Source organism: Mustela erminea, chromosome 1, assembly GCF_009829155.1.
Source record: "Mustela erminea isolate mMusErm1 chromosome 1, mMusErm1.Pri, whole genome shotgun sequence".
Lineage (NCBI taxonomy): Eukaryota > Metazoa > Chordata > Mammalia > Carnivora > Mustelidae > Mustela > Mustela erminea.
This window is the reverse complement of record NC_045614.1, coordinates 108,559,585-108,586,341: the sequence shown is the minus strand read 5'-3', so window position 1 is coordinate 108,586,341 and position 26,757 is coordinate 108,559,585. Positions and strand designations below refer to the sequence as shown.

The following is a 26,757-nucleotide window of genomic DNA, read 5'->3' as shown; positions in this document are numbered from 1 at the left end:
AGGTCCAAGCTTTTAACTACTGATTTATTTTGCTATTGGTTATAGTCAGCTTGACCCTTTCACCACGGCTACTGATTTTACTGTGTAAGGTTTTCCAGTGGGCTCTGGGAACTTAAAAATGAGTGAGAAGATTATTCACAAGTTGTGGTGTAAATCAACTATTCCTTCCAAGGACTTGTACTATTATAAAGAGCACAGAAGGGACAGTTTGTGACACTAACCGAAACAACGGAGTTAACCTGAAAACCACTTGCGGTCTTTCTCAACCGAAAATGCAGAGCTGCTTCCACCTAGAGGCCAACAGGAGAACTGCAGCCTTTCCTGTCCTACAATGCACTGCTTTCATTAACCAGCAGCCCAGCCGCTAGGCTGAGGACGCCACGCCCCACCTCACTGGATGGCTCTAAAGCTTCAGCCAGGAGTAGTGTGGGTCCCAGGGAACACAGTGTATATGAGTGGATCAAAATGTCTTGGGGATCGTGCAGAACAGGGAGCTCTGGAGCTGTAAAGATCATAGCACCCCTTCTGCCAGCCTAGGATTGATCCTGGGGGACCCTGGAGGGTTCAGAAAGACCAAGTCCAACCTTACTTCCTCTTCTGTGAAACGTGGGAGCTGGGAAGATTCAATTCAATTCAGCTGGTGTTTGTTAAGACCTACTGCATGCCAGGCAGAATTTTCAGCACTTGGGATGCGCTGGTGAACAAAACAAAGCTGTCTTCGTGAGGCTCAGATGAGATAATGCATTTGAAAATATTTTGTAAACACTGCTGTGCCACATGCACAGTGATAATTGTCCTCTGTGTTTCTACTGCATCAGGAAGCTCTGTCTGTTTCTAACTAATGTGCCCGGGATCCAAGAAGGAAAGTGCTATCCTGACTCAGGGTAGGAAAGACTTCATGGTGGAATGTGTGTGCATTTCTAAGGAAGATTTCAGTGTGCAGGTACCTATGAGGATGGCAGGTATAGAAGCAGAACAAGTCGCTCAAAAACCTAAACAGACAATTCCGTGCAGCACACATTTATGGACAGATGACTCTGACTTCAGTCCTAGGCTAGGTTCTGGGGACACAGAAAACATGGACGATGAAAGACTTGGTGCCCTTCTGTGAGAAGCTACGGTGAATGGCCCAGAGCCAGGCTCACAGTGTGAAGTGAACAACTCCACTCAGGTGACTCTGGATTCAGACTTACGTTATAAATCCCCTTTCATATTATGGCCTCACCCTAGAAATAACATTGAGAACTGATTCGTCTTGTGTTATTCTCTAAAAGTACCAAGGTTTTTGTTTCTTTGTTTGGTTTGGTTTTGGTAAAGATTTTGTTTATTTATTTGACAGAAAGAGAGATCACAAGTAGGCAGAGAGGCAGGCAGAGGGAGAGGGGGAAGCAGGCTCCCCGCTGAGCAGAGAGCCCGAGTTGGGACTTGATCCCAAGACCCTGAGATCATGACCTGAGCCGAAGGCAGAGGCTTAACCCACCGAGCCACCCAGGCACCCCCAAAAGTACCAAGGTTTTGGTTCTGGAACAGTTCTATAGTTGCAGGAATAGTACCACCTCCTTCAACTGTTACGGAGCCTGGACCGGATCCTGGCGGAAGAATGAAGCGGCACTTGGGGACTTTGGAGGATCGTAGGTTTATTTAATACCAGTAGGCTCAGAGGAGGTTGTTCTCCAAAGGTCTGAGCCCCAAGCACAAGCAGGGAAGGGAATTTATACCCTTCTACTTCTGCATACGTGGTGCTTTTGGCACATGCAGGAAACCGGGTAGGAAAGAAGAACCCAGAAGGTCTGGAACTCCCTTGCTGGTTTGGTCAGCCATCTTAAGAGTACAGTTTTTCCCTATTACAACCATTAACAATGTCCAGTACAACTTGGGGAATTAAACAAATTAAGTTACATTCTGTGTCTTTTCTGTGGAAGAATCTCTGATTTCCCAAGATACATGTGTCCATGTGTGTGTTTACTTGTTGATCATACAACACACTCAGTGTTTTCTCCCTCTCTTCATCTTCTCCATTAAGTCCTGATACCTGGATCTGGGACCTGCTATTGGCTCAGGAGGGAAGTGATGGTACCAAAGATACAATTCTAACATCTCCCTTCCCATACCTTTGTAATCTATAGTATTTGATCCTGAAAAATAGCATGCTGGTTTTAATGCTGATTTTTCTTCTGTTCTTCTTAGTCTCTCAAAGCATGGTCATCTGTTTCAGAATCAGAATTTTATACAAGACATTTGTAATGCATGAGCACCTGCCCCCGACCCCGTGCCTGATTTCCTGAATTCAAATCTTTGAGGTTGGAGCCCCCACTTCTGCATTTATAACAAGTGACTTTGGAGATTCTACGGTACACGGAAATTTTAGACCCATTGCCCTGGGTGCACTGTTACAGAAAGAGCTCATTGTGAAAAGTCCCTGGGTGGAAAGCTAGCTACTAAGTCCGGGACTTTTCCTGTAATGTGTTATGTGCTTTTGGAATGGGTTTCTTCTCCCAGATCAATAGAGCGTGAACATTTTAGATTTTAGGGCACAGGGAAAGATTTGTGACTCACCAAAGTAGCATGTGTGCACTGTAGCTGCCTTACACCATAGGTAATTCCATTTTTTGAATGAGTACTTTAAAAACCAAAAATTATTTTTCCCAACTGGTAAGCAAAATAAGTCAATAAAATTTAAAGTAAAATTGAAGTCATCCCTAATGCAGCTTATAAATTAATGATTACTGTCAACATATATATCCTTGTTTTCGGTGACAATTGGGTTTATAGTCCAACATACGGTTTTGCATCAACTTTTGCATTTTTTACCTTTAAATTTACATTTATATATTTGAATGCAAGTGAATTAAAATGAGAAAATAACAAGTTTTAGTCATGAAAGCTTACTAGTATAATGCCCTCAAAGGATATTGTATCAATACTGATTTTAGGCTCTTACCGTAAATAGTATAACCCAGTCACTTATATGTTGGAGAAAAAAAAAAAAAAAAAAAGAATCCTTCCTTGAGCTGTTCCTGAAATAAATATCTTATTGGCTGATTTTCCCAAAGTAATGACCTATTTGTAATTCTTCTCCTGTTCCTCACCAAGCCCTTCTTTTTCTATGTCCCTCTCTCTCGGATTAAGAACTATGCAAAATAGTTTTTACTATTGTCACTTGAATTTTGTGTTGTAGTTAAGAGAAGTCTCTCTGATGATGATAAAATGGTGTGTGCATGCTCTTTTAAGTATTTTTAAAAGACTACTGGTTATGGAATATTTATACCCAATAAGAACGAACACCCACACAGGTATAGGTAAAACTGCAGTTGCCTGGGCTGTATCAAACACTTATTTTAAAATCTTTTTTCCTAACATAAACAGGGTATTTTTGGACATATATTCAAACAGTGGTCCATGGGAGAAAAGTGACCCTGTAGGAATTCTTGTTCATGTTGATCTTTACCATTTAGCTACTGTTGTCAGATACTCTTCTAAATGATATAGAAACGCAGTATCATTTAATGCACACAATCATCTCATGAAGATGGCATTCATACCTCCAATATTACAGAAACCACAACCCAAGTGCCCTCAGCGTCTGAGCTTCAGAGCCAGGATCTCAGCGCAGAGCCGACTGGATGAAAATGCCCGTGCCCTCCCTTAGATTAGGAGCTGTGGCTCCACCTGGGGCCAGGTCCTGGAACCCCTTCAAGGGGCTGTTCTGCCCAGCACTGTGGAATGCAAATTCCCTGGAGCTAACACTTGTTTAGTACAGTTGCACGGGTAACCTAAGGTAGTCAACGCATATTAAAATAGTCCTCATAATAAAATAGCACGCAGTCAACCGTGTAGCCTCCTTACGTGGGGGGAGGGAGAATCGCTCACTTTCCCCGGAGGGCCTGAGAAAGATCAGCTTACAGGCGTCAGCATGGGGTGTGACCCTTCTTCCTTTTCTCCCTCTTGGCCCTGGCACGTGCCTCGGGTGACCATCATTTCACATCAGCTCACAGTCTGGGCAGAAAATGTTACCAGGTCTCCTTTTCTCCCCAACCCAAAACACACTCAGCACTTTGACTCATCTGGCTTCTGATTGGAGGCTGGGTGCTTTGGATAATGACCTCCAGGACCCCTCTGTGGGTCACAGCCTGTTCGCATTACTCTGACCACAACTTAAGACGTCTGCAGTGGGGTGTGAGGAAAAGTAAAAGCCTGGTGTTTTCACATTCCCAGGTAGCAGAAGCTCAGAAGCCTGACAACGTTCCAGCCACCTGAGTGGGCCCAGGGCTGGCAGCTGCCCATGTGTCCCTTCCAGATAGGCTGCTCGCTAAAATGAGGGATCTTCTTCAGTACGCCGCCTGCTTCTTTGCCTTTTTCTCTACTGGGTTCTTGGTTGTGGCCACCTGGACAGACTGTTGGATGGTGAATGCTGACGATTCCCTGGAGGTAAGAAGTCAGCACCTTCTTTTTCTGACCCAAGCCTGTCCGAACTTTCTCTCAGTCCCACTGTCTCAGGACACTTCAGGGCTAATGAAAGACATAATAGCCAACATGGATGGACTTTCTCATTACTGAGTCTTACCTTATAAGCTCATTTAATCATCACAGCTAATGAGGTAGGTAGTGTTGTTATCCCATTTTATAGATGAAGTAACGGAATAATCCCTCTTTTTTTCATCAGGATGAACTCACATAAAGGTAATCACATAACCCCTGTCACTGAACCCTCCAGAAACTCACCTCTTCCACTGCTGCATATACTAAATTGAAAAACATTCCAGTGACATCCTTTCTCACAACCAAACACTTTCTAATCTTGGTGATGGCATTATGTGTAGCATGAGAGCCTCTCTTAAAAAGTGATAATGTAAGAAATTGAGTAATCAAGCTCAAGGTATATAAAACTTACCCAATTACTATGCAAGAGAAGAATGTTATTTCAAGGAGTTTGCAAGTAGGAACAAGTACTCTGAGGGAGAACAAGTCTTTCCTGTGGGTCTCGAAGTACAGCGACAGATATGGATTTATAAAACCCTCTCAAAAATAAGCTGTTCTTGGAAGCCAATTGTTAAGTAAGAAATGAGTGAGTGGTTCACATTTCAAGCATTTTATTTTTCTTACTGGAGAAGCTTGGAAAGAAGCAATTTGGAAGTTTACAATAATTTCCTGTGGCTAGAGGAATCTGAGAGAGATAGAACTGAGCAAAAATCTAATCTTCAAAACCAGCTATGATTCATTAGTAAGGCTTCAGAAAGTGTAGGTAAGAAAAAGAAACAGTATATCAGGAACTCAAAAACTATATAACAACCCAATCTGCTTTCTTATGTACATCCTGAGGGGAACAATTTGTTCTAACAAATGCTATAATGTCACCTCTATGAAGTTTAGGAAAGATACCCAAGAGCTAGTCTCCATATTTTTTTCTACTAATTTTATTTATTAGACTCTCAAGATGAAGTTAGAAATGGAAAGTAATAATCTTTCTATTTTGATGTGTATTATTTTTGCATTTATTTATTTATTTACTTATTTATTTTGCTTTTAATTTTCTTCTGGCTTCTACATGGCATTTCAAAACTAACGGGGTTAGTTATAAATACTTTTTTAGAGCCAGAAACTTATGTTTCTGAAAACTATGATAGAATTGAAACACTGCAAAGAATGTCTGCTATATGCGAGTCCAGTGATGTATTTTATCTGGCTGTGCATGTCAGTGGTGAATGAGAAACACAATGCCCTTTGAGCGGTGCTCAGAGAAAAGCGCAGATAAAAATGTCTTCTGCCGTTAGTCCCAGAATCTGGATGGCCAGAAGCAAGAGATTAATTTAGAAATATGCTGACCTAGAGCACATTCAAAAGTAATTTTTTACAAATATGTAAAATCTTATCTAAAAGCACTGTTAAAATATTTTCTAAAACAATTTGAAAATCGTTCTGCTCAAGTTGACAGTATTAGTAACTTCACTTGATAAGAAATGGAAGTTTAGAAAGGGTCAGACCTTGCTGAGAGAGATTGAGAGTCCTGGCCTTTAAAGCACCTTCTTGCTCTGATTTCAGTATCCAACCAATTTGCCATCTGCTCTGTGTAAGAACACTGCTAGTTAAAATGAATGGAACAAGCAGCCCAGGTTATGCACCTCAAGTAAATCCTTGCTAATCTTGGAGAAGAGTTAGTATTTTTTAGCTTCTTTCTTTTTCTCATACTTGAGACGTATTACACACACATTTCTCAGAAAGCCTCGACATTAAAACAGAAACGCTGAAACAAATGAGCCCTCTTCTCTCCAACGATCTCTTTCTTTATCAATATTTTTAAAAGGACATGGCTCTGTGGTAATAATTGCTCCCCCAATTGGCTGGCATATAAAGGCATACAGTTATCCACAGATTTGGGGGTTCCAATCATCACTGTCTCAATTCTACTGTTCTCTCTCCTTGCTTCCTTTCGTACGGATGTATCATCTTTGGTCCTTATTAACGTCTTGCTTTAAGCAACTATTGGACAAAAGTGGACACACAGAAGTGATTTAAAAAAAAAATAAAAACCTACCCATGGAGTATTTAAATACAAAGGAGTACTATGAATTTTGAGCTCCGTTAGCTTTGTTAATCTTCGAGGGTGATGTAGGCGTCAGAGTTGGAAAATAGATTTTACAGTTCAATTCAACATAACGAATATGAAATGGATGGCCTATAAAAAGTATTGCGCTGATCCTACCAGGGGAGGCAGAGATAAAGTGAGAGTGGGTCTTGCCTTCCAGGAGTGGACATTTAGTGTGGAAAAAAAGATAAACACGAAACTATAATGAAAGGCATAGGCCAGTTCATGTTTGAGAAAGAAATGAATAATATACCATTGGAGGAAAAAAGATAGAATTATTATTTCCCATTGGGGACATTGAAGCAGGCCTCAGGGAGGAAAAGGCATTTGAGCAAAGCCTCCAAAAGATGCAAAGGATTTCAAAAGGTAGAAATGGCAGCAGGGGACTTGCAGACCAGAGGACACATTGCCAAAGTAAAGAATGAGTAAAAGATATGGGCTCGTTAGAGGATAAAGGTGAATAACCAAGGCCACGAGGCAGAAAAAGCTCAAATATTTTTTTGTCTTACTACAGAATCCTAAAAATAGCATAAAATATTATTCTGCCTTACTCAGGCCTCCCTTGAAGAAGGAAATTCTTTGCATGAAGTAAAAACATTAGGAACAAAAGAAATGGCCCAGGACTGGCACATTTCACAACCCTAAACCAGGGACAGCAGCAGCCCTAGCCCCCAGCCTGGTCCTTCGTTACTGATTTCCCCGTGTTTCTCGGAAGACCCACATGCTGGGCAGAACTTGGGCTTTAAGATCATTCCAGCCTGTGTTTGCGTCTTGCCTGTGTTCCACTGAACAAGACTAGACTCAGTCTTCAGCCCAGTTTCTTCGATTATGAAACAAAGTCAACTGCATTGTTTTAAAGTCCTTTCTCTGTCTTCACATTCTTTAATAACCTCAGGACTCCTTAACTTTGACTGGTCTGCAATCCTGGAGATGTAGCCAGTCACTGAAGGACCGATGGTGTTTACAGCCTCCCCCCGAAACTTCTACTCGGAGTCTATCGCGAACATTCTCCATTTCTCTGTCACTTCATATGCCCACCCTTCCTTTCTCCCGTGCTCCTTGTCTCCTTATTTATTTCTTCTTCCTGTCTTTCTCTTCATCCTCTTTTTTCCCCTTCTTCCTCCCTCTTTTTTCCTGTTTCCTTCCCTCTCTCTTCTATTCCTTATGCTCTTCCTCTCCTTACTTAACTTTTTCTTTCCAGTCATTTTCCTTCATCTCTGCTTCCTTCCCTTTCTCTCTCCCTTCATCCCACAAATACTGTTTGATGTCTCTGTCCATCCGGTGCTGTGATGGGTACAGGTTAGGAAGGAAGATGTAACCTAGATCTACATTAGGTTGCTCCCAGCACGCTGGCAGGGACAGACAAGTGAGCTGACAGTTACAGTATGGTGACACATGCCATCATAACTCAGAACTTCGAGTGGCCAGCTCGCCCAATCTCAGATAATGGGTAAAGGCAATCCAGAAGAAGAAATACCTAAACTAGGACTTGAAGAATAGGTGGGTGAGGGAGAAGTCATAGGGTATCCCCAGCCTAGGAAGGAGGATGGGCAGAGATCCAGATACGAGAGCAACATTTGTGACTTTGGACTGCCTCAGCCCCGTAAGAATTTCCAATGTAGGGAGGAGAATATAGGAGCTTGATCCCAAAGGCTTTGTGTTCACATAAAATCAATATCTTACTCAGTAGAGAAAGGTGCTTCACTGAAAACAAACAGATGCATGTGTTTCACAAAGATCGATTGTTCTGGCTACTTGTTGGGGAATGGCTGGAATAAGTAGATAATGTGTAGGGAGACTAACTAGGAGGTCTTCGCCATAGAACAGAAGGGAAGCTATGGTGGTTGGACTAGTGAGACAGCAAGCATAGGGAGGCATGTGAAAACACGGGAAACTAAAGAATTCCTATCGGCAGGATTGATAATTCCATGTGGGCAAAGGAGCTGATTCAAGGGAGAAGTCAAGGCTGAAATCCACTGAATCGTTTTTAGGCCATTGGAGGAATGGTAGGGTTACCAAAAGATTAAATAGAAGAAAACTAGTCTCTATACAAAAGTCATCAAGCAGCAACGTCCCTGGACCATCCCACTATTCTATTTTTTTTTTTTTTCATTTAGATTATGATATAGCACCTCAAGGGGACCCAGAATACAATGCTTTATAGTGAGGAAGTTATAGGTTCAACTTGATGTTTGAGGACCTGAGATTAAATCCCACACTGCCGGGAAATACCTGCATGCTTTTAAATTGCAGACATTTAAATTGCTATAAAGCACATTTCCTCTTCTGTAAAAGAGTAATAATATGCACATTATAAGTGTCTTGTGAGGATTAAATGAGCTTGTGAACCTAAAGCATTTACCACAGTACCGGGCAAACACAAATCAGTCGATAAACAAGAGATATATTATTGTCTATTTGCAGTTTATTGTCTTGTTTTTTGTTCTGGAGGAGGAGATGACATTTTGTATGATGTTCACTGAAGGGAGAGAGATGAGATTTACGTTCTATTCCTGTTTTCACTATTGATTCTCTTGGAGAAATTTTGTTTACTTCTCTGAGCTGTGGTTTGCCCATTTTATACTTATGACTGCTCCTTTTTTGTCTAACCAGGGAATAAGGCAGACAATAGAGACAAAATAGGATACGGTACCCATTGAATATATTTTAAAAAGAAAAATAAATTGTGAATTAATTATATTGTTAGTATGTTAACTCAATTAGAAGATAGGTAGTTCTTCATTATCCACATTGAAATTAAAAAAATAGTTTCTTCCGAAGTTACTGGCCTTTCAATTATCAGAAGGAGAGAATGTTTTCACAAGATTTATCCATTTTCAGTTACTCCTGTGTTAATTATTTACTGAGAAATTGCTATATACCCAACACTATTATGATTAAAATTTTATTACCTCAAATGAAAGTTTCTTATATTTGTATTTACTTTATACCCATAACCAGGTTTTCTTTCCTCAGGGGTTTCTGATTACAGGAATAATGCCACAGTTGTTTTAGACGTAAAATAAATATTAAAATTATTATACATGGCATGTACTCTGATTTTTTTATGTAGTAGTTTTACTTTTCAACTCATTGTGAACTCCTTCAGCAGACACTGGTGTCTACGCATGTTCTCTTGTTCATCTCACGACCTCCTACTGCACCTAGCACCAACTTCCAAATCATGGGAACTTGTGATTCCTGTGAATTAATTGGGCACATATGAAGATACTTGGCATATTTGTGAAAAGAATAAATAAATGAAGGAAATGTAATGTCAAGTGATCTTTGGAAATCACACACTGAGCCATAAATGAGAAACATCTCTGTAGGGAGACCACCACCTTTTCCTAGGCAAGATTTTTTTTTTTTTTAACCTTACTACAATTTAAACTTTTTCAAGACAGGGGCTTGGTTCCTCTTTTTTATAAGATAGGAATAAAAATCAAATTCCCTGGGATGTATAATAAGATTGGTGAAGAGTGTATTCTGGCCCAGAGAATAAAACTTTCCTGCCTGGTGCTTCAAATAAAGACAGAAATGAAGAAAAGGAGAGAGAAAAAAGTAAATGAATATTTTATTATCATTACTCAACGTACATTGTGATCTGTCAGGACTGATGTAGCCATCATCTCAAAGTTGTGATAGCATGCTCTCATAAACATTTTAAAATGATTAAACATGTGACTTAAACAAATTAAACAATAATTGTTAAAATTGAAATATTTAGTAGTTCAAATATGTAAATTAGGTCATATAATCAGGTAGGCCATAAAAATTATATTTTGCCTACTAAGTATGCATTATCTCATTCTTGCCTTTTACATCTTTGGCTAGTCCTCCACAAATAAGTAGGCAGAACTAAACCAAATGTAGGTTAACAGATAAATCCATGGCACCTAAATGGAGAAGAAAAGAAAAGTAACATTTTATGATTATTTTCTAAAAAGATTTCATTTATTTTTTTTGACAGAGAGGGGGAGTGCAAGCACAGGGAGTGGGAGAGGGAGAAGCAGGCCTCCTGCAGAGCAGGAAGCCTGATGCAGGGCTCTATCTCGGGACTCTGGGATCATGACTCAGGCCAAAGGCCGATGCTTAATGACTGAGCCACCCAGGCACCCCTATTATGCTTATTTTAATCTTGCTTCCTTAACATTATGAATACCTGTTTTGAGTTCTTTAAAACCCAATATAGTAAGAAAAATAATATAAAATATTCAAGCAAAAGTTCAGAACCATAGTATAAAAAATTCAAATGACTTTCATGTTCAGATTGAAATTGTTTCCAGTCTTAGTAGTAACACCTGCTACTTACTGTAGTATTATTAAAACTTTTGCATCTTAATAAATATATTTAATTAAATGCTAGAAACAGGTAAGTTGCATCTTCAGTGTTCAAGTACATTAGCAGAAGAATGCCACAGTGATGTGAAAAGTATAAATTCCTCTAGTATGTGGATGCAAGATAGTTTTTAAAGTAATATATCTTCATGACTTATTCTACTGTTCATACTTCCTCTTCTATGTGTTATATTTACACACGCATCCCACTGGATACACTTTTATAATCTAACATATTAACAAAGAAAAACCTTATTTGATAGTGGTCAGCCCACAATAAATATTTACTAAGCCTATCATGTGTATGTGTGTGTGTGTGTATATGTATGTTTGTACATATATATTTTTTTCTCCCACAAAGCTGGAGAAAAATATATGCCAGTAAATAAAAATATTTTTAAGTTTCTCTAATTCTCAAATGATAGAGAAAATACTTGGAAGCAAGACAAACACATCCAGAACTACAGGAAACATAACAAAGTAGGCAAAATAGTGTGTTGCTGCTCGTAAATATTTCTGGAGTGATAAAGAAAGAAAAAATTGGCAAAGAGTAGGATAGAGAAGCCTTAATGGAAGGCTGCTAAAGAGAAAAGAATAAGAAATCCCAGGATTAAGGAGCCAATTTAGGATGCCATAAATTCAACAAGGAAGAGGCATTGTCGATATAGGTTCCTAAAGCTTTCTCTGAGCGGTACCCGGCTTATCCTGGGTCCTGTGGTAAACACTTCCCAGAGCGAGTTATGGAGATAGGGTCCAGGCTGACAGCAAGTCAGCATAAACTCTGTTTATGCTTATCAACTCTGTTGATAAGTACTAGTTCTTTGACTCTCAGATTCAGCTGTTTTGTCTATTCAGTAAAGCCAAAAGCACAGATTAAGCATCGACAATGCATATGGTGTACCAGGCAGAGTTCAAATGTCAGTTAATGTGTGTGGATTTGGAAAATTGACCGACTTTTCTTTTCTCAATAGACATCTATTCAGCATGTCTTATGTTTCCAGCAGGAGGGTCTGTATGCTCCCTGCAACAAGGTGCCACACCTGTCTTGGTCCCTGCTGTATCTCCAGCATTTCGTTACTCTGTTGACTGATGCATGACAGACTCAATGAATAAGGTCTGAAAGATGACAACAGACAGACACAGGAGATGGATGTACATAAATGCACATAAAAATAATAATGCCGTATTGTAAATACTACAGAAGGTGGACAAATTATGGCATGGTCTAAGAAGAAATTGACTCCTGCTGGAGAAACTGGGAGAACTTCATGGAAGAAGAAATGTCTTTGAAGTGGGACTTGAAGGATAGGTAGAAATTTGAAAATTTGAAGGTGAAGGGAGATGTTCTCCTTATTATACACCAGGAGCAGGAAAGTTACATGCTGCTGGGACCTGGGTAGTCAACATCCAGGAGAGAGGCAGCCCAGGTAGGGGGTAAGGAACCTGTGAGCACAAATCCCACCTAACGGCAGCAGCCGCTCAGTTGGTGCTAATTGTTGTTATGTGGGACTGAAGAGTCCGGGTGGCCAGAAGGACCAAGTTTCCAACAGAAGCCAGAAATCTGGACTGTTCATAAGATCTCTGTGTTTTACTATTGCAAGTAATTAATACTAAGAGATTTATGCTGGCCTCATGTTTGTACTTTTATTGTTACATCTTAGATAAACTGAGTTTTCCCCATTGAGGAGATAATCTGCTCTTCACTCCAAAATTAATAGATATTCACTGAAAAAATGTAGAAATTCCTCTTGTACCATTATCTATATTTATTAATGTATAAATTGCATGTTAAAAGAGTAGGCTTAAAATTGGAATCTTCTATTTTGAATGACCCTGTAAGATAAGAATTATTAGTTAACATTTTGCATGTTTGCCCTTTAAGAAAGGTTAACCATAATATTTTAAGCCTCAGTCTGCTTTTTAAACAGCATCTTGTCTTAAAACTTTTAAGAAGTTAGATTTACTTGCCTTTTAGGAAATTCTTAATAAGCCGTTGTGAAACACAGGGATAAGTAAGTGAAGATTATATATTACAGACAAGGGGGGCTTTCCTAAATATGATTAATAATATAAAATCTTTTAACCTTGTCTTTTGTGCACAAAGGCACCTTTAAGGGTGTCTCCAGTAAGTGCTATATTAACACAGAAGTTTAGTTAATTACAGCCCCTATTCTCACGTACCTTAACCGAGTGTGAATACCAAGCAATTGCACAGTGTGCCCCTGAGCATTAATACCTAATGAAATTGGATTCCTTGTTTCCTCTAATGAGCTCATTGCTTTTCTAAATATGGTCATTGCAGGTAAATGATCAATAGCCTTGGAAATGACACCACTGCTGGATTATTTTGCCAAGAGACACTTTTCTTAGTGTAAAATGAGAATTGTCACATATCTATCACAGGTTCCTTTCTAAATAAGCTTACTTATAATGATAAATACCATGGTGGATTGGTTGGCTCGTTTTCATGGCTGTTAGACAGCGGGAACTGTGGATAGTCCGATTGTAGAGCAGTGATTTTGAATCCACATAACCTAGCTCAGGTTGGAATCAACTGGATGCACTATGTTCCTGTTAATCGAGACTCTGAAGGGCAATAAGCTACGAGAAGGCCTGTTTTCTCGTACGGCCTAGCAGTTCTCTACCAAGCATCTCCACTGTATTTGTTTCCTAGGGCTGCCATAACAATTTACCACAACTTGGTGGGTTCACACAAGAGAAATTTATTCTCTCCAAGTTCTGGAGGCCACTTTGAAATCAAGGTGTTGACAGGGTTGTACCCCTTCTGAAGACTCTAGGGGAGAATCCATCCCTTATGACTTCCAGCTTCTGGAAGCTGTTGGCATTCCTTGATTTATGGCAACATCACTTCAATTTCTGTTTCTGTGGTCACATTGCCTCCTGCTCTGTGTGTCCCTCATCAAGACACTTGTCATTCAATTTGGGGCCCACTCTTGTACTTCATTACATATGTAATATCCCTCTTTCCAAAAAAGGTCACATCCACAGGTTCTGGGACTTAGGATGTGGTCATCTTTTGGGGGGGGGGCATCATTCAACCCATTATGTCAACCTTTCTTCTTTTCTATCTCTGTTAGTTAGTAATGTTGCACACAGTCACTACTCAGGTTGTTATAATGTTTAAGTACTTTACTAAGATCATTTATGAGCAAATCATCTATATTATGTATATGTTATTAATTCTTATAGCTATCTTAACACCATCTCCTTTATACACATAAGAAGACCAAGGCTCAAAAAAAGTAAGAAAGATCTTACCCAAGGATCCAACACACCTTGTTAGTATCAACTTAGATTTAAAGTCTATACGTTTTTTACCCATAGCTTAACTTGCATGCATATCTAACTTGAGATGTTCACACCCTTCTTTAGAAATTGATATGTTAAACTTCACAATGTGGACCTTCTTTGTTAAATTTGTAGTCCCTGTGTTTCCTTAGGCAGATAATATTCCTAAACTCCAAAATAGCCCTTCAGATTTAACCTTAGGAACAGTAAGCCAAAGTGAGGTTTTGTAGAATAGCCATAGGATGATATTAAAGTTTGGGCTTAACACTTCACTCAAAGCTATCTTCCAATTTCCAATGCCTGCCAGAAAGGGATTTGGCATTTTTAAAAAAATGGGTTTTTAAGTATACCGCAGGGTTTAAGAGCAAACACACAGACTGCTGTATTTGAGTCCTATCTCCTCCACTTATTAACTATATTTTCTTGGGTTTATCACTAACCTTTCCTGTGCCTCATTCTCCTTATTTGTGAAATAGCTGGAAATAATTGATATCTCACAGGATCCTTTGACGAATAAATGAAATCGTAAGATACGTAAGTAGTAACTGCTTCATAGTATAGACTCGATGTAAATTTTTAAATTACCAATTAAGAGTATTTTCCATGGAAAGTGATGATAGAAGCACAACACTGAGATTTGTGGTGGTGTGGCAAGCAGTGCGGTTGTATTTGGCTCACAACACAGCTCATGGCTTCAAGGCAGAACTTGGAGCAGAGAGGTTCAAAGCACAAATACTCCTGATAAGATTTGCTTTTGCAGATCAAAGTGTTTTATGTTCCCTTCTTTGCACCAGTTATGATCTCCCTGCTTTTGCATTTCTCTTCCCACTCTATGGTTTATTCTTTCTTTAAGGAAAAATTTATGTTTTGTTTTCCGAGATAATTCTTGGTTAACTTGTACTAAACTATTCCCAGAATTCCCAGGTAATGTGAATCTGTAATTGAATCAAGACAAACAATCATATTAGCTCTGTTCCATATGCATGAGCTGTGTCAGGAATATTTGAAACTATTTTCCTTTGGCATGTTTACCATTTTAAGAAATCTATTGTGAAAAAGAAAAAAAGAAGAAACCTATTGTGACTTGCAGCCAACAGATAAAGTAAGGAAAGGCTGGGGGCACTGGTATCTTTTAGCTCTAGGTGGACACTTAGAGTCATCTGCAGAGTTTCTAAGTGAAAGTGCCTTATGGCTGTCAGACGGCATGAAATCAAGGCTCAATTGCTCACATCCATCTCATAGCTTAAACGTTTGTAGTGCATCAGTGGAACAAAGAGGAAGCAGTTGTGGCTCTTCATGTTTGATTTATTGTTTTCTTAAGTTGTAACTTTCTTTGGCAATTATTGTCAAATTATGAACTTTGTATATCATAACACCTTTCTTCACGGAACTCAGGGTTTATGGTGAGCAAAATTTAATGTACATTCTTAACAGACTGAGGCTGCCAACAGTTAGCAACCATTGTTTGATTGATTGATTGGTTTTTATGTATTTATTTATTTTTTTGATGAACATGTGTCAGCACAAGAAAGCCAAGAAATGTCTCCCTGTTAAACTACGACTCCATGATGGAACCAGTCATAGACACTTGCATCTATCTAATTGTGATTTTATCTACGTTGAGCACCACTCCTCCTGCCCCCCACCTCCAACCCCCCACCCCCATCAGGAAGTGAATTCATTTCCTGGTGGGGAAAGCCTTTAGCTGTTAGTGCTTAATAGAAAATACTCTAAAATACATTGTGCTTGTTGTAAATGAAATTCGGATCACAATTGCAACCACTGTACTGTACTATCAAATGCACAACAGCTAAGGCCTTCCTTTGATGGAGGGAAGCTGAAGGGTGTCTGCGTGAGTTGTTTTGCATGGTGTCTTCTCCAACATTTAGGTGAGCACAAAATGCCGAGGCCTCTGGTGGGAGTGTGTCACTAATGCCTTTGATGGGATCCGCACCTGTGACGAGTATGATTCTATACTTGCTGAACACCCCTGTAAGTATGCCTTAGACAAACCCCTTGCCAGGGAGAGGGTATCAAACAACACTGAACTTGGGTTTCCATTGCGTATTTTTGTTTTTTTTTTTACAGTCTATAGTAAAGTTCTAACTTCAGAAGTTTTGATTAAAACATTTATTTTATTTCAGAAATGTGAATTGAAACATTTTGAGCCTATTTTATCTTTTTCCATGTATTTATACATTCCTTTAGGGTAAAAATATTAACTTTTTCATCTCTGCTGCCCCAAAGGGCCTGGCAGAGCATCTTACACACAGTAGACTTAAAGTATACACTTTTAAAATTGAAATGGATTCTTCAGGGTGCTGTGATTTGAGGATTAGAATCCACAGATTAGATGAAAAGTGTTTCAGAGATGTCTTTTAGGTGTGACTTAAGTCAAATAGGAAGTTTACAGTAATTCAATGGGAAATTTGCTGAGAAAGAGAGAAGGTGGAAGTAGTGGGCAGAGACAAAGAGGCAGAACAACAGACAGAAATAGATAGGTAAAGAGAGACACACAGGCAGGATCAGGGAATAAAAACATCAGTATACCTGATGATGCACAGTTAGCAGGTAGGGTAAAGTCCTCTCCTTCATCCTCTTGACCCTTAGCTTTAAATTTTGATCAGGTGTTAGCAAGACCTACGTTTCTATGAAATAAAGATTTCAGGAGCACCTGGGTAGCTCAGTCGGTTAAAGGGCTGCCTTCTGCTCAGGTCATGATCCCAGGATTATGGGATAGAACCCGAACCCGCACTGAGCTCCCTGCTCAGTGGGGAATCTGCTTTTCCCTCTCCCTCTGCCTGCTGTTCTGCCTTCTTGTGCTTTCTCTCTCCATCTCTCTGTCAAATAAGTATATAAAATCTTTAAAAAAAAAAAAAGAAAAAAGAAGAAAGAAAGAAAGAAAGAAAGAAAGGAAGGAAGGAAGGAAGGAAGGGACTTCATAGATTAAGAGATGTTACCATTGATTCTCAAAGTTTTTCTCCATAGCATTTATTTATTTATTTAGAACATCCAGTCATGCCAAGAAATACCAGAGCTGTTGTTAATGCTAATTGGTTTCGGTCTCTTTCAAAGCGGAGGATGGGGTATATATAGCAGGGAATGGCAACTTCCTTTTCAAGTTAAATGAAAAGCAAACCCTTGGAATGTGACTTTTCCCCTGGATGGCTATTTCAGTCCAGGGATAAGCACTTAAAAGGAGCAGTGGTCGAAAATATCTTCTGCTATTTAGGATTTGAGTGTTCTTTAACCGAATTCCTAAGGCCCATATTTCACTTTTTTTTAAGACCTGTTAATTCTTTCTTTTTCCCTCCTTGAGCTAACCTAATTCTACCTCCAAAGAATCATGATTTGATCCATAAGAATGTAAGTTTATGTGGACACTAGACTATTCCAGAAATGTAGTGCTATGGTGAAAGCGATTTAAAAAAAAGGTAAAATATTTAAAATTTTGAAATATGTTATGTACATTTATGCAAGAATAACAGAAAATATTCATAAGATTACTGCACAGAGAAAACTGCTGTTTATATTTTGATATTTCTTCTTTTAATCATTTGTCTATACCATCTCACCTTTTTAAATATATTCTTACCTATTAATTTCAAATAATATCTTAAATATTCATCACTTTGATTTTAAAAATTCTATCCTATGCCAAGACACAAGATGAAAATGTATTCTAAGAAAATAACATAACTATACCCTCTAAGTTAAGATATTACCTGAGATATTTTATTTTTAGTCTTTGATATCTTTTATAGAATTATAATTAGATAAGCTTTTCCATTTTCCTGTAGACCAAGGGTATACAGACTCAGACAAATTTTTTTTCAGGACTCCTGTTGAGTACGCCCTCCCCAAATCAGAATATTTAACATTCTCATTTAACCAGCAAGATCTCAGACAATTCCCAGAAAGAAATTCCTGGCTGGTTAGTATTAGCTATCTGCCTGCAGAACTGCCCTCTTAGAACATGGGCTGACACCATGGGCATAAGCTGGGGCGTTCCACAGAGCATCAGAAATCATACTCTGGGGGCCCCTGGGTGGTGCAGTCAATTAACAGACGGACTCTTGGTTTTGGCTCAGGTCTTGATCTCAGGGTCTTTGGATCGAGCCTCACGTCAAGCTCTGAGCCCAGCAAGGAATCTGTTAAACTTGTTCTTTCCCTTTCTCTTTGCTCTTTCCCATTCTTTCCCTCCTTCCTTCTCTCTCTCTCTCTCTCTAATAAATAAATACAAAAATCTTTGAAAAGAAATAATGAAAGGAAGAAAGAAAGAAAAAGAAAAAAGAGAGAGAGAAAGAAATCATACTCTGTGTGGGATCAAGTGTTAGAGAGGGGAAAACCAGGGCCATGATTTTAGAGCATCCAATCCAGATGGCAATGCTGGCCTTGTTGGACCCAGATTCTAAAAGGAGACTTAAAAATATTTAAGGAAGGCCATCCAAAGTGTGGGACTGCTTGGCTTGGGGTGCTGAATAGGAGACTCACTGGTATATATTATTCAAGATTGTTGAAACATAAAAACTGATACTACCTCGTTAGTTACATCTTTTTCACTTTCCTGAATTTTGAGAAAAATAGACTTTTGATTTGACCTAAATTAGAAATTTGTTTAATGTTTATTTTTTAATAATGCCACCTTTTAAGATCTTAAATATTCACCTATTTATCAGGTAGAAGTTGGGGATCCTGGGTTGTTCAGTCAATTAATCGACTGACTTTTGATCTCAGCTCAGGTCTTGGTCTCAAGGGGTGAGTTCAAGCCCCATGATGGGTTCAATGCTGGGTGTGGAGTTTACTTAAAAAAAAAAAAATCAAGTAGATGCTGATTTTTTGGATCATAAAAATATTTTTTATTTTAAATAAATTGGCCATATTTTATAAGCAACATATTACTAAATAAGCCCTAAATTTATCTCACCATTGAGCAAAAATTATTTAAAATTCCAGGAAACTGCAATCACTATGAAAATGAAACATAATTATTGTACCATCAAAAGAATAAATTGTATCACTCCTCTAAGAGCTAAAATAGCAGTAGCTTTGACATTGTGTAATTAACCCTCCGTTTGTGATAAAATTTTCCTATTTTTATTTTTAAATTTTTTTTAAAGATTTTGTTTATTTGAGAGAGAGCATGAGAGAGAGAGAGAGATCAGAAGCAGCAGGAAGAGGTAGAGGGAAAAGCAGACTCCCCACTGAGCAGGGAGACCAATGTGGGACTCAATCCCAGGGTGCTGGGATCATGACCTGAGCTGAATGCTGATGCTTAACTGACTAATCCACCCAGGTGCCCCAAATTCTTTTATTTTAAATCTAGCATAACTATGATTCACAGCTCAACAGTTTTCACAGTTGAGGATGCTTCCATTGCAGATGATGACTACTACTAGTCCATTCTATTTACCTAATATCCTCTTCCCTGGACCTTCTGCCATATATTCTCAAGTGGCTATAGTTTTCAGTTTTGCTCAGTTGACAGTGCAACGTTGACGGCTTCATGTGGAATGTTGGCCAAGAAGGATCACCACCTGAAAATGAAATGAAAAAGAATAAGATCTGGCTTCTAGATATAGTGTTCTACTAAATAACAGAAGCTCCTTCTCCTTCTAAAAACCCACTAATGGCTCTCACCAACCTGAATTGACAAGTTACATGTTGAAGCATTTTATTCTGCTCCCTATACCGTATTTTAGCCAGTTATTGAGTACATTTTTAAATAAAACTTCAAACAAATGCAGTGATCATTAATTTCTTAAATATTTATTGGGGTAACTTCTGCAGAATAGATACTCTACTTTCAATCCAGCATTCACCTGTAATATTTGTCAATAAGACTCATTCCAAAACAGGAAATAAGCAAGGAAATAGTTATTTAATCTACATTATATGCTAGGCATTCTTCTAGGGGGCCAGCAGGACTAAGTAATAATCAGTGCTTAAACAAATAATAATATCAATAATCTCATTATATTTTTGCATTTTATGATAGCATTCCATGTTCATGCAGATTTAAAGTCTAATTCTTTCAGTGGGCATGTATCAATGTATGTGATTATCTGTTTTGGATGCACCTGTGTGCCTTAACATGTTTCCTTCCTCTGACCACAATGTAACCACCTGTCCTGATCTTCCAGTGAAGCTGGTGGTAACTCGAGCATTGATGATTACAGCAGATATTCTAGCTGGCTTTGGATTTATCACCCTGCTTCTTGGTCTTGACTGTGTGAAATTCCTCCCTGATGAGCCATACATCAAAGTCCGCATCTGCTTTGTTTCCGGAACCATATTGCTAATAGCAGGTACTCTCTGCACTAGTGGTGGGGGTAGGGATGCTTGTCATTGATCTTGAAATGAAGGAGAAGGGTGCTTGTCGTCAAGCAGTTCATTTGAGGAACATATGTGATCTGCTTTTCTAGATTACAGGTAAAAAGAGCACATCCACCAACCCTACTTCCTTTAGCTGTAGAATTAGATAATTAATTTTTGTTAATGTCCCAAAGCAAAGTTTATTGAAGTCCTTAAACTACTTTTTAACCATTTAAATAGTTAAAATGGTGAAAAAAAGTTACATAATGCTTAAAATCTTTCAAATAATTTATTTTTTATTATTATTTCTGAAATTAAATTCTAAAGTAAGTCTCAAACCATCCCCTCCATACCTGTACTCACTCCCACCAATTTTTTTTTGTAGTGAACTAAATTGTGCCAAGTCCTATGTTAGACTTTTCTCATGTGCCAGGCCATTTGATCATAAATGTAATAATAAAGCAGATTATATCTCCACTTAAGAAGCAGATGAATAAATGGAGTCCTGAAGGCTAATAAATCAAGCATGACTAATAAACAGTCAAGAAGCACTTTACATGGTGTTTATTGATGGAAGAGCAACAGTGATATTTTACGCAGGTCTGTCATTAAATTCAGTTTAGTCTTCCTCTGTCACAACATGATGTCTTCTTAGGATCTTAATGCAAGTTGAGAGAAAATACACTGGTGAAATCAAAGTGCAAGAAGATTGAAAACCACTGGGCACAACCCATCATTTTTTTTTTAAGGTAGCAGCCAAAAGCTAGCAAAGCAAATAAATGCACGTGAGAATCTCACCAGGCAGTACAAGATGAATGGATAGGGATTTGGGAACTAAAAATGCTTGGAGAGGCAGCTGGCTGGCTCAGTCAGTAGAGCATGCGATCTTGATCTTAGAATGGTGAGTTGGAGCCCCATGTGGGTGGCAGAGTTTACTTAAAAAAAAAAGAAAGAAAGATAAATACTTAGAGATATACATGTGTGATGTGTGAGTTTAGCAACTGGTCTCCTTTTCTTGATTTGCAAAATAAGGTGAAGCCTCAGTCATCATACCTACTCTGAACTGCTGTCTTGAAGATCCAGTGTGGATGGAGTAAGCACATAGCAGAGAGCCTAACCCAACACACAGTCAAAACTGTGTGAAGTTTTTCACACACACATTGAGTCAAGGCTGATGATCCTTAGGTTGTATTAAAAAGCCACAAGAACTTAGTAAGTTTTCCTTTTAAAAAACTTTTTTTTTTTAAAGATTTTTATTTATTTATTTGACAGAGATCACAAGTAGGCAGAGAGGCAGGCAGAGAGAGAGAGGAGGAAGCAGGCTCCCCGCTGGGCAGAGAGCCCGATGCAGACCTCGATCCCAGGACCATGAGATCATGACCTGAGCCGAAGGCAGAGGCTTTAACCCACTGAGCCACCCAGGCGCCCAAGTTTTCCTTTTTAAGACGTTTATTCCCATGTCTAGTCTAGTGATAACATGGAGCTTTTGTATGTAAAAATGTGTTTTACTCAACAAATTAAAAAAAAATCATTTAATGCTATATAATTTTACTCCAGAATACTTTTTGAAATATCGCTAGATATACCTTTTTTATTAAAAAAATAAATGAATAAATGAAAGTAAAGACCAAAACAAAGAAACAGTGAATTGATGGGGAAAATCCCTACAGGAATGGTTAAAGAAATGACAAAATTAAATTTCTATAGATGGCCAAAGGCTTGGAACCATGTAGTACGCCATATATATTGTATATAAAATACTAATTTTGTGTCTAAAATACTAATGCCATACACATGATATGTTACATATAAGTATTTATGGCATACTATTTTCATATGAAATTAAATATATACATATTTCATATATACATATCTCTTTGTGTGTATATGTATAATTTTTCATAATCTGTAAATTTCATAAAGGAATTTCCATATTAAACTTCTAGATTACAATATTATAGAAAATATGTGGTAATTTAAACTGTTATCTGAAGGTTACATGTTCATGATCTGGTCCTTCTTAAACTTCTTGTGTTAAACAACTGGGAAAAGAATGCAATGAAATGGTGAACACTTTTCACATAGCATTTTGTCCCATAGTTCCTCACCTTTTTCCCTTGCATCTAATCAATAATGTACAATTTATACCCTTAAAGTGAAAGGACTCTTGTGACATCATTTCAAGCCAGTCCAATTGTCAGACAATTTTGGGTATTAAATTTTGTTTAAAAGGAACAAAATTTATTTGTGTAGGGGTGGTAGAAAAGAATTTATTTTAGAATAAAAGCAGTTTTTACTGAAGTTATTTGTTTTTGACCCCAACACACTAAATTACACTACACTAAACTACATACACTGATTATGTAGTTGACATAGCTTTAATTGTGGGTCTATGTGGCTGGGCAGAGGAGAAATAGAATAGTCTTAAAGATATATACTTTTAATTAAAAATCAATAAACAATGAATAGAGGCTATATATTATTTGTCTTTGATTTTGCATTATTTCTTTTTTTCATATTTTATTTTATATAACACTTAAGAAAACGTTGGAAAGAAGGAATTAAAGAAAACCACAATGACCATTTTAACTTTACACAGAGGAAGACTGCATTGTTTAAATCTTTGTATTTCTCTTTATGTATAAACTGATATATAGTTGAGAAGAAATGCAATATAGAAAGCAAAAGGAAGGTATAGAAGAGGTATCCAAACTTTGAGCTGTCCATGAATCCTTCACATCATTCTTATCCCTCTAAACTATGCCATGCATTTTGGGTAGCAGTCAGAACTCCTTGAATTTAAATTTGGGAAGGCCTGCATTATTCTTAGCAACTTTTCTTTCTTTCAGGTGCCCCAGGAATCATTGGTTCTGTGTGGTATGCTGTTGATGTTTATGTGGAACGTTCTTCTCTGGTTTTGCACAATATATTTCTTGGCATCCAGTATAAATTTGGTTGGTCTTGTTGGCTCGGAATGGCTGGGTCTCTGGGTTGCTTTTTGGCTGGTGCCGTGCTGACATGCTGCTTATACCTCTTCAAAGGTAAGAACAAAATAAAATAACACATTTACATGCCTCCTGTATCAGTCTTCCCAGCCAAATGGAAACAGATCTTACCAGCACAAAATAATGAAGTGGTGAACACTTTTCACATAGCCTTTTGCATACTTGATCCCTACTTATTATAAATGATACATGATCCCTACTTATTATAAATGATACTTTAACAATTTCTGTTGTTTAAGGGCAACTGATTTGCAATATTCATGGCTTATTACCTGGTTAGTGGCATAATGGGTGAAAACAAACAAACCCACAGTTATAGCTATATCCGATATCTAAATATAAAATGATGATTTCAGTGTGTCCATAATCCCATATATCTAATTTCATCCTATCTATTCTATATATATCCAGAGTTAGACTGAGAGCCACGTCAAATAATTGTTGTTAAAAAATGTAATGTGTTTCTAACGGGTCTCTAAAAATATCACTTTAAAAGTAAGAAAAGTCCATCTCCTCATCAGAAAAAAAGAGAGAGAAAGAAAAGAAAGAGAAAGAGACAGAAAGAAAGAAAGGGAAAAAAAAGAAAGAGAGAGAAAGAGAAAGGGGGGGGAAGAAAAGAAAATTACCCAAGTTTTAAATTAAAAAAAAAAAACAAAAAAAACTTTCCAGATGAAAATCTTCAAATTTCTTCTTGGGTTCTTCGTAGATGATTCTGTCTTAGAATATTTGTATTCTTTCCTCTTTATGAGAAGAATGGGTAAAATGACATTTTCTTCCCCAGATTTACTGAGTCTTATTTATATCACGACATTTATCTCTTTTTCCAACAGATGTTGGACCCGAAAGGCACTATCCGTATTCCATGAGGAAAGCCTATTCAACAGCAGCTGTTTCGATGGCCAAGTCATATGTAGCCCCTCGGACAGAGACTGCCAAAATGTATGCAGTGGACACGAGGGTATAGAGTGCCACATGTCTATCTGCATGTATGTTACTGAAATAATCAATCAGGATGTTTGGGTTAATCCAGGAACACTTACTTAAACCTCAATATGTTCAACTAAATTAATTGCTCAGCTTAATCAAGCAGTTTGATTCTCCTATCCTGCTCCTTTTCTGTTACTCTCATATTCTCTCTCCCCCTTTCTACCCTCCTCTTTCACGGGCCCTCATACACTTCCCCTGTATTTCCAGATAAGGTTGCTAGGATATACAAATGTTTGTTTGTGATTTCTATATTGCTATTAAAGATTGTGACATGGTGATATTCAAGTAAAATGACACTTTAAGACTAGAAAGCAACTTTCTAAAGAGGCCAGAGATTCCAATCTTTGAAGGGATTGACAGCCTCTTAGCAAATTTCCTGGCTTTTGGTTCATTCTTTGTGTTCTCATCTGAGTGAGTTATTTGATAACTTGGAAGGAGATGATCCTTCGAAATGTACACTAGTATATCAAACCCTACCATTACTCTGACTGTTAAAATAGAAAAATAAATCAACAGCTTCATATACCAGCCACTGGTGGAATTTAAAGATAAGAAGTTTCCCTTCCAAGCCTGGTATGTCAAATGTAAGTGCTTAATTAATACTAGAGCAGTGACAATTTATTTCTCATTAACGACATAAAAGATCTGTGTATTATTTTATCACACTATAACTTTGCCTATATATTGCCAAACTATTAGACCACAGCAGCGATAGGTAAACCAGAGAGTTCATTCGTTGATTAATTAGACATCCCAAAATGTTTCATGAATACATTATAATAGAATTCACTGATTCAGGTGTCCTCACACCACTGGATCCTCAGCACCCAGGAAAATATCTGACATGTGATAAAATTTAACATAGTTGTTGATTGGAAGAAATAAAGACTCACAGCTCTTTAGTGAAAATAAGATCAATTTTTCTCATAAATTGTGTACTTATTTGAAAAAATAGAACTATATATTTAATTATACACTTAAAGAAATCAGTGAATGATTGCTAATGGGATTTTATTCATATTCTAATGTAATCATCTTAATTTTTTTAATGGTAGGGTTTTTTAAAAAGTTACATAGTTTAATCTCAGGTTTTCTGATTTCTTATAAATCGTATGAATAGCATTAATACTTTTGCTGTACCTTAAAAGGCTATCCACTGAACTAGAAATTAGTTCTTTGGAAAAATGAAGATTTAGTTGTGAATTTCTGAAGGCCCCCCCAAAAGAAGTGTTTTAAATTTAAAAAGCTAAAATTCATGTGAAAATGAGATGATGAAAACCTAATACATCTATTTATGTTGTTGTGAATGGTGTTCATGACTTCTTTTTACCAGTATTCTTAGGAGAAATTCTAAGCAAATCTTAGAACTGAAAGCAACTGATTAACTTTTATTTCATAGATATAACTAACCATGTAACTGACACTTAAGAAATTATTTGTAGATCATGTTTACTTGTTATATTGGTGTTATTTTATGCAGCTTAAAGCTTATTTTTTGTTGTTCTCTTTTTCACAACTTTGGCTTTTAAAATTTTTACTTCTACTTTTATTTAATGAGATATTTTCTATCATGTTTTATATAGTCTAATAAGTCTTTTGAAATTCTTCTTGGGAAAGGCAGGATAAAATTAATTAAATGACTCATCAGATTTTAGAAATATAAATTTTTCCACCCTGAAAGACTTCATTTGTATGAGGAAATATTTCAGAGGATTCTGGTGATAACTGACATCTATGAATGATTTGAAATTTTTCTCAATAAAAATGTTTTGTATATCCTGGGACTTATATATATATATATATTTCAATTTCTTTGGGAATTAGCCTTTTGTTATTATAGATGTTGTATATGTGCATTGTAGAAAGTTGTAGAACAAAAATAATCAAAAATATATCTTCCATATTTTACAATATGGCCCTGTGTTCTCGCCACCGAGAGCATCACTCTTCTAAAAACCTCACTGAGTATCTGCATATCCTTCCAGACATTCTACATTTATACACATATATGCAAAGACAATCCCACATATGCATGCATTTCTTTTTAAGAGATAATTTCATATATGTTGCCTTGTAAGCTACTTTTTTTCCTATGTAATACTTCTGCTTTTTTATAGCAATACATTTTCATATTATCTAATTCCCTAGACCTATTGAAATTTCCCCAAGTTTTAAAAAATTCATAAGACAACTGGTTTGTCCAAACCAGAATCTGCA

General features: G+C 37.5%; 1 protein-coding gene across 1 annotated transcript; it reads left to right on the top strand.

Moving 5' to 3' along the window:
• The first annotated feature begins 4,005 nt into the window (after positions 1–4,005).
• Positions 4,006–26,316, top strand: CLDN16 (claudin 16). The gene is given in 7 exon segments (XM_032337913.1): positions 4,006–4,242; positions 4,245–4,292; positions 4,294–4,428; positions 16,123–16,225; positions 20,377–20,541; positions 23,398–23,589; positions 24,384–26,316. Coding segments are annotated over 7 exon segments (921 nt in total). The 5' UTR covers positions 4,006–4,098; the 3' UTR covers positions 24,518–26,316.
• Positions 26,317–26,757: the final 441 nt, after the last annotated feature.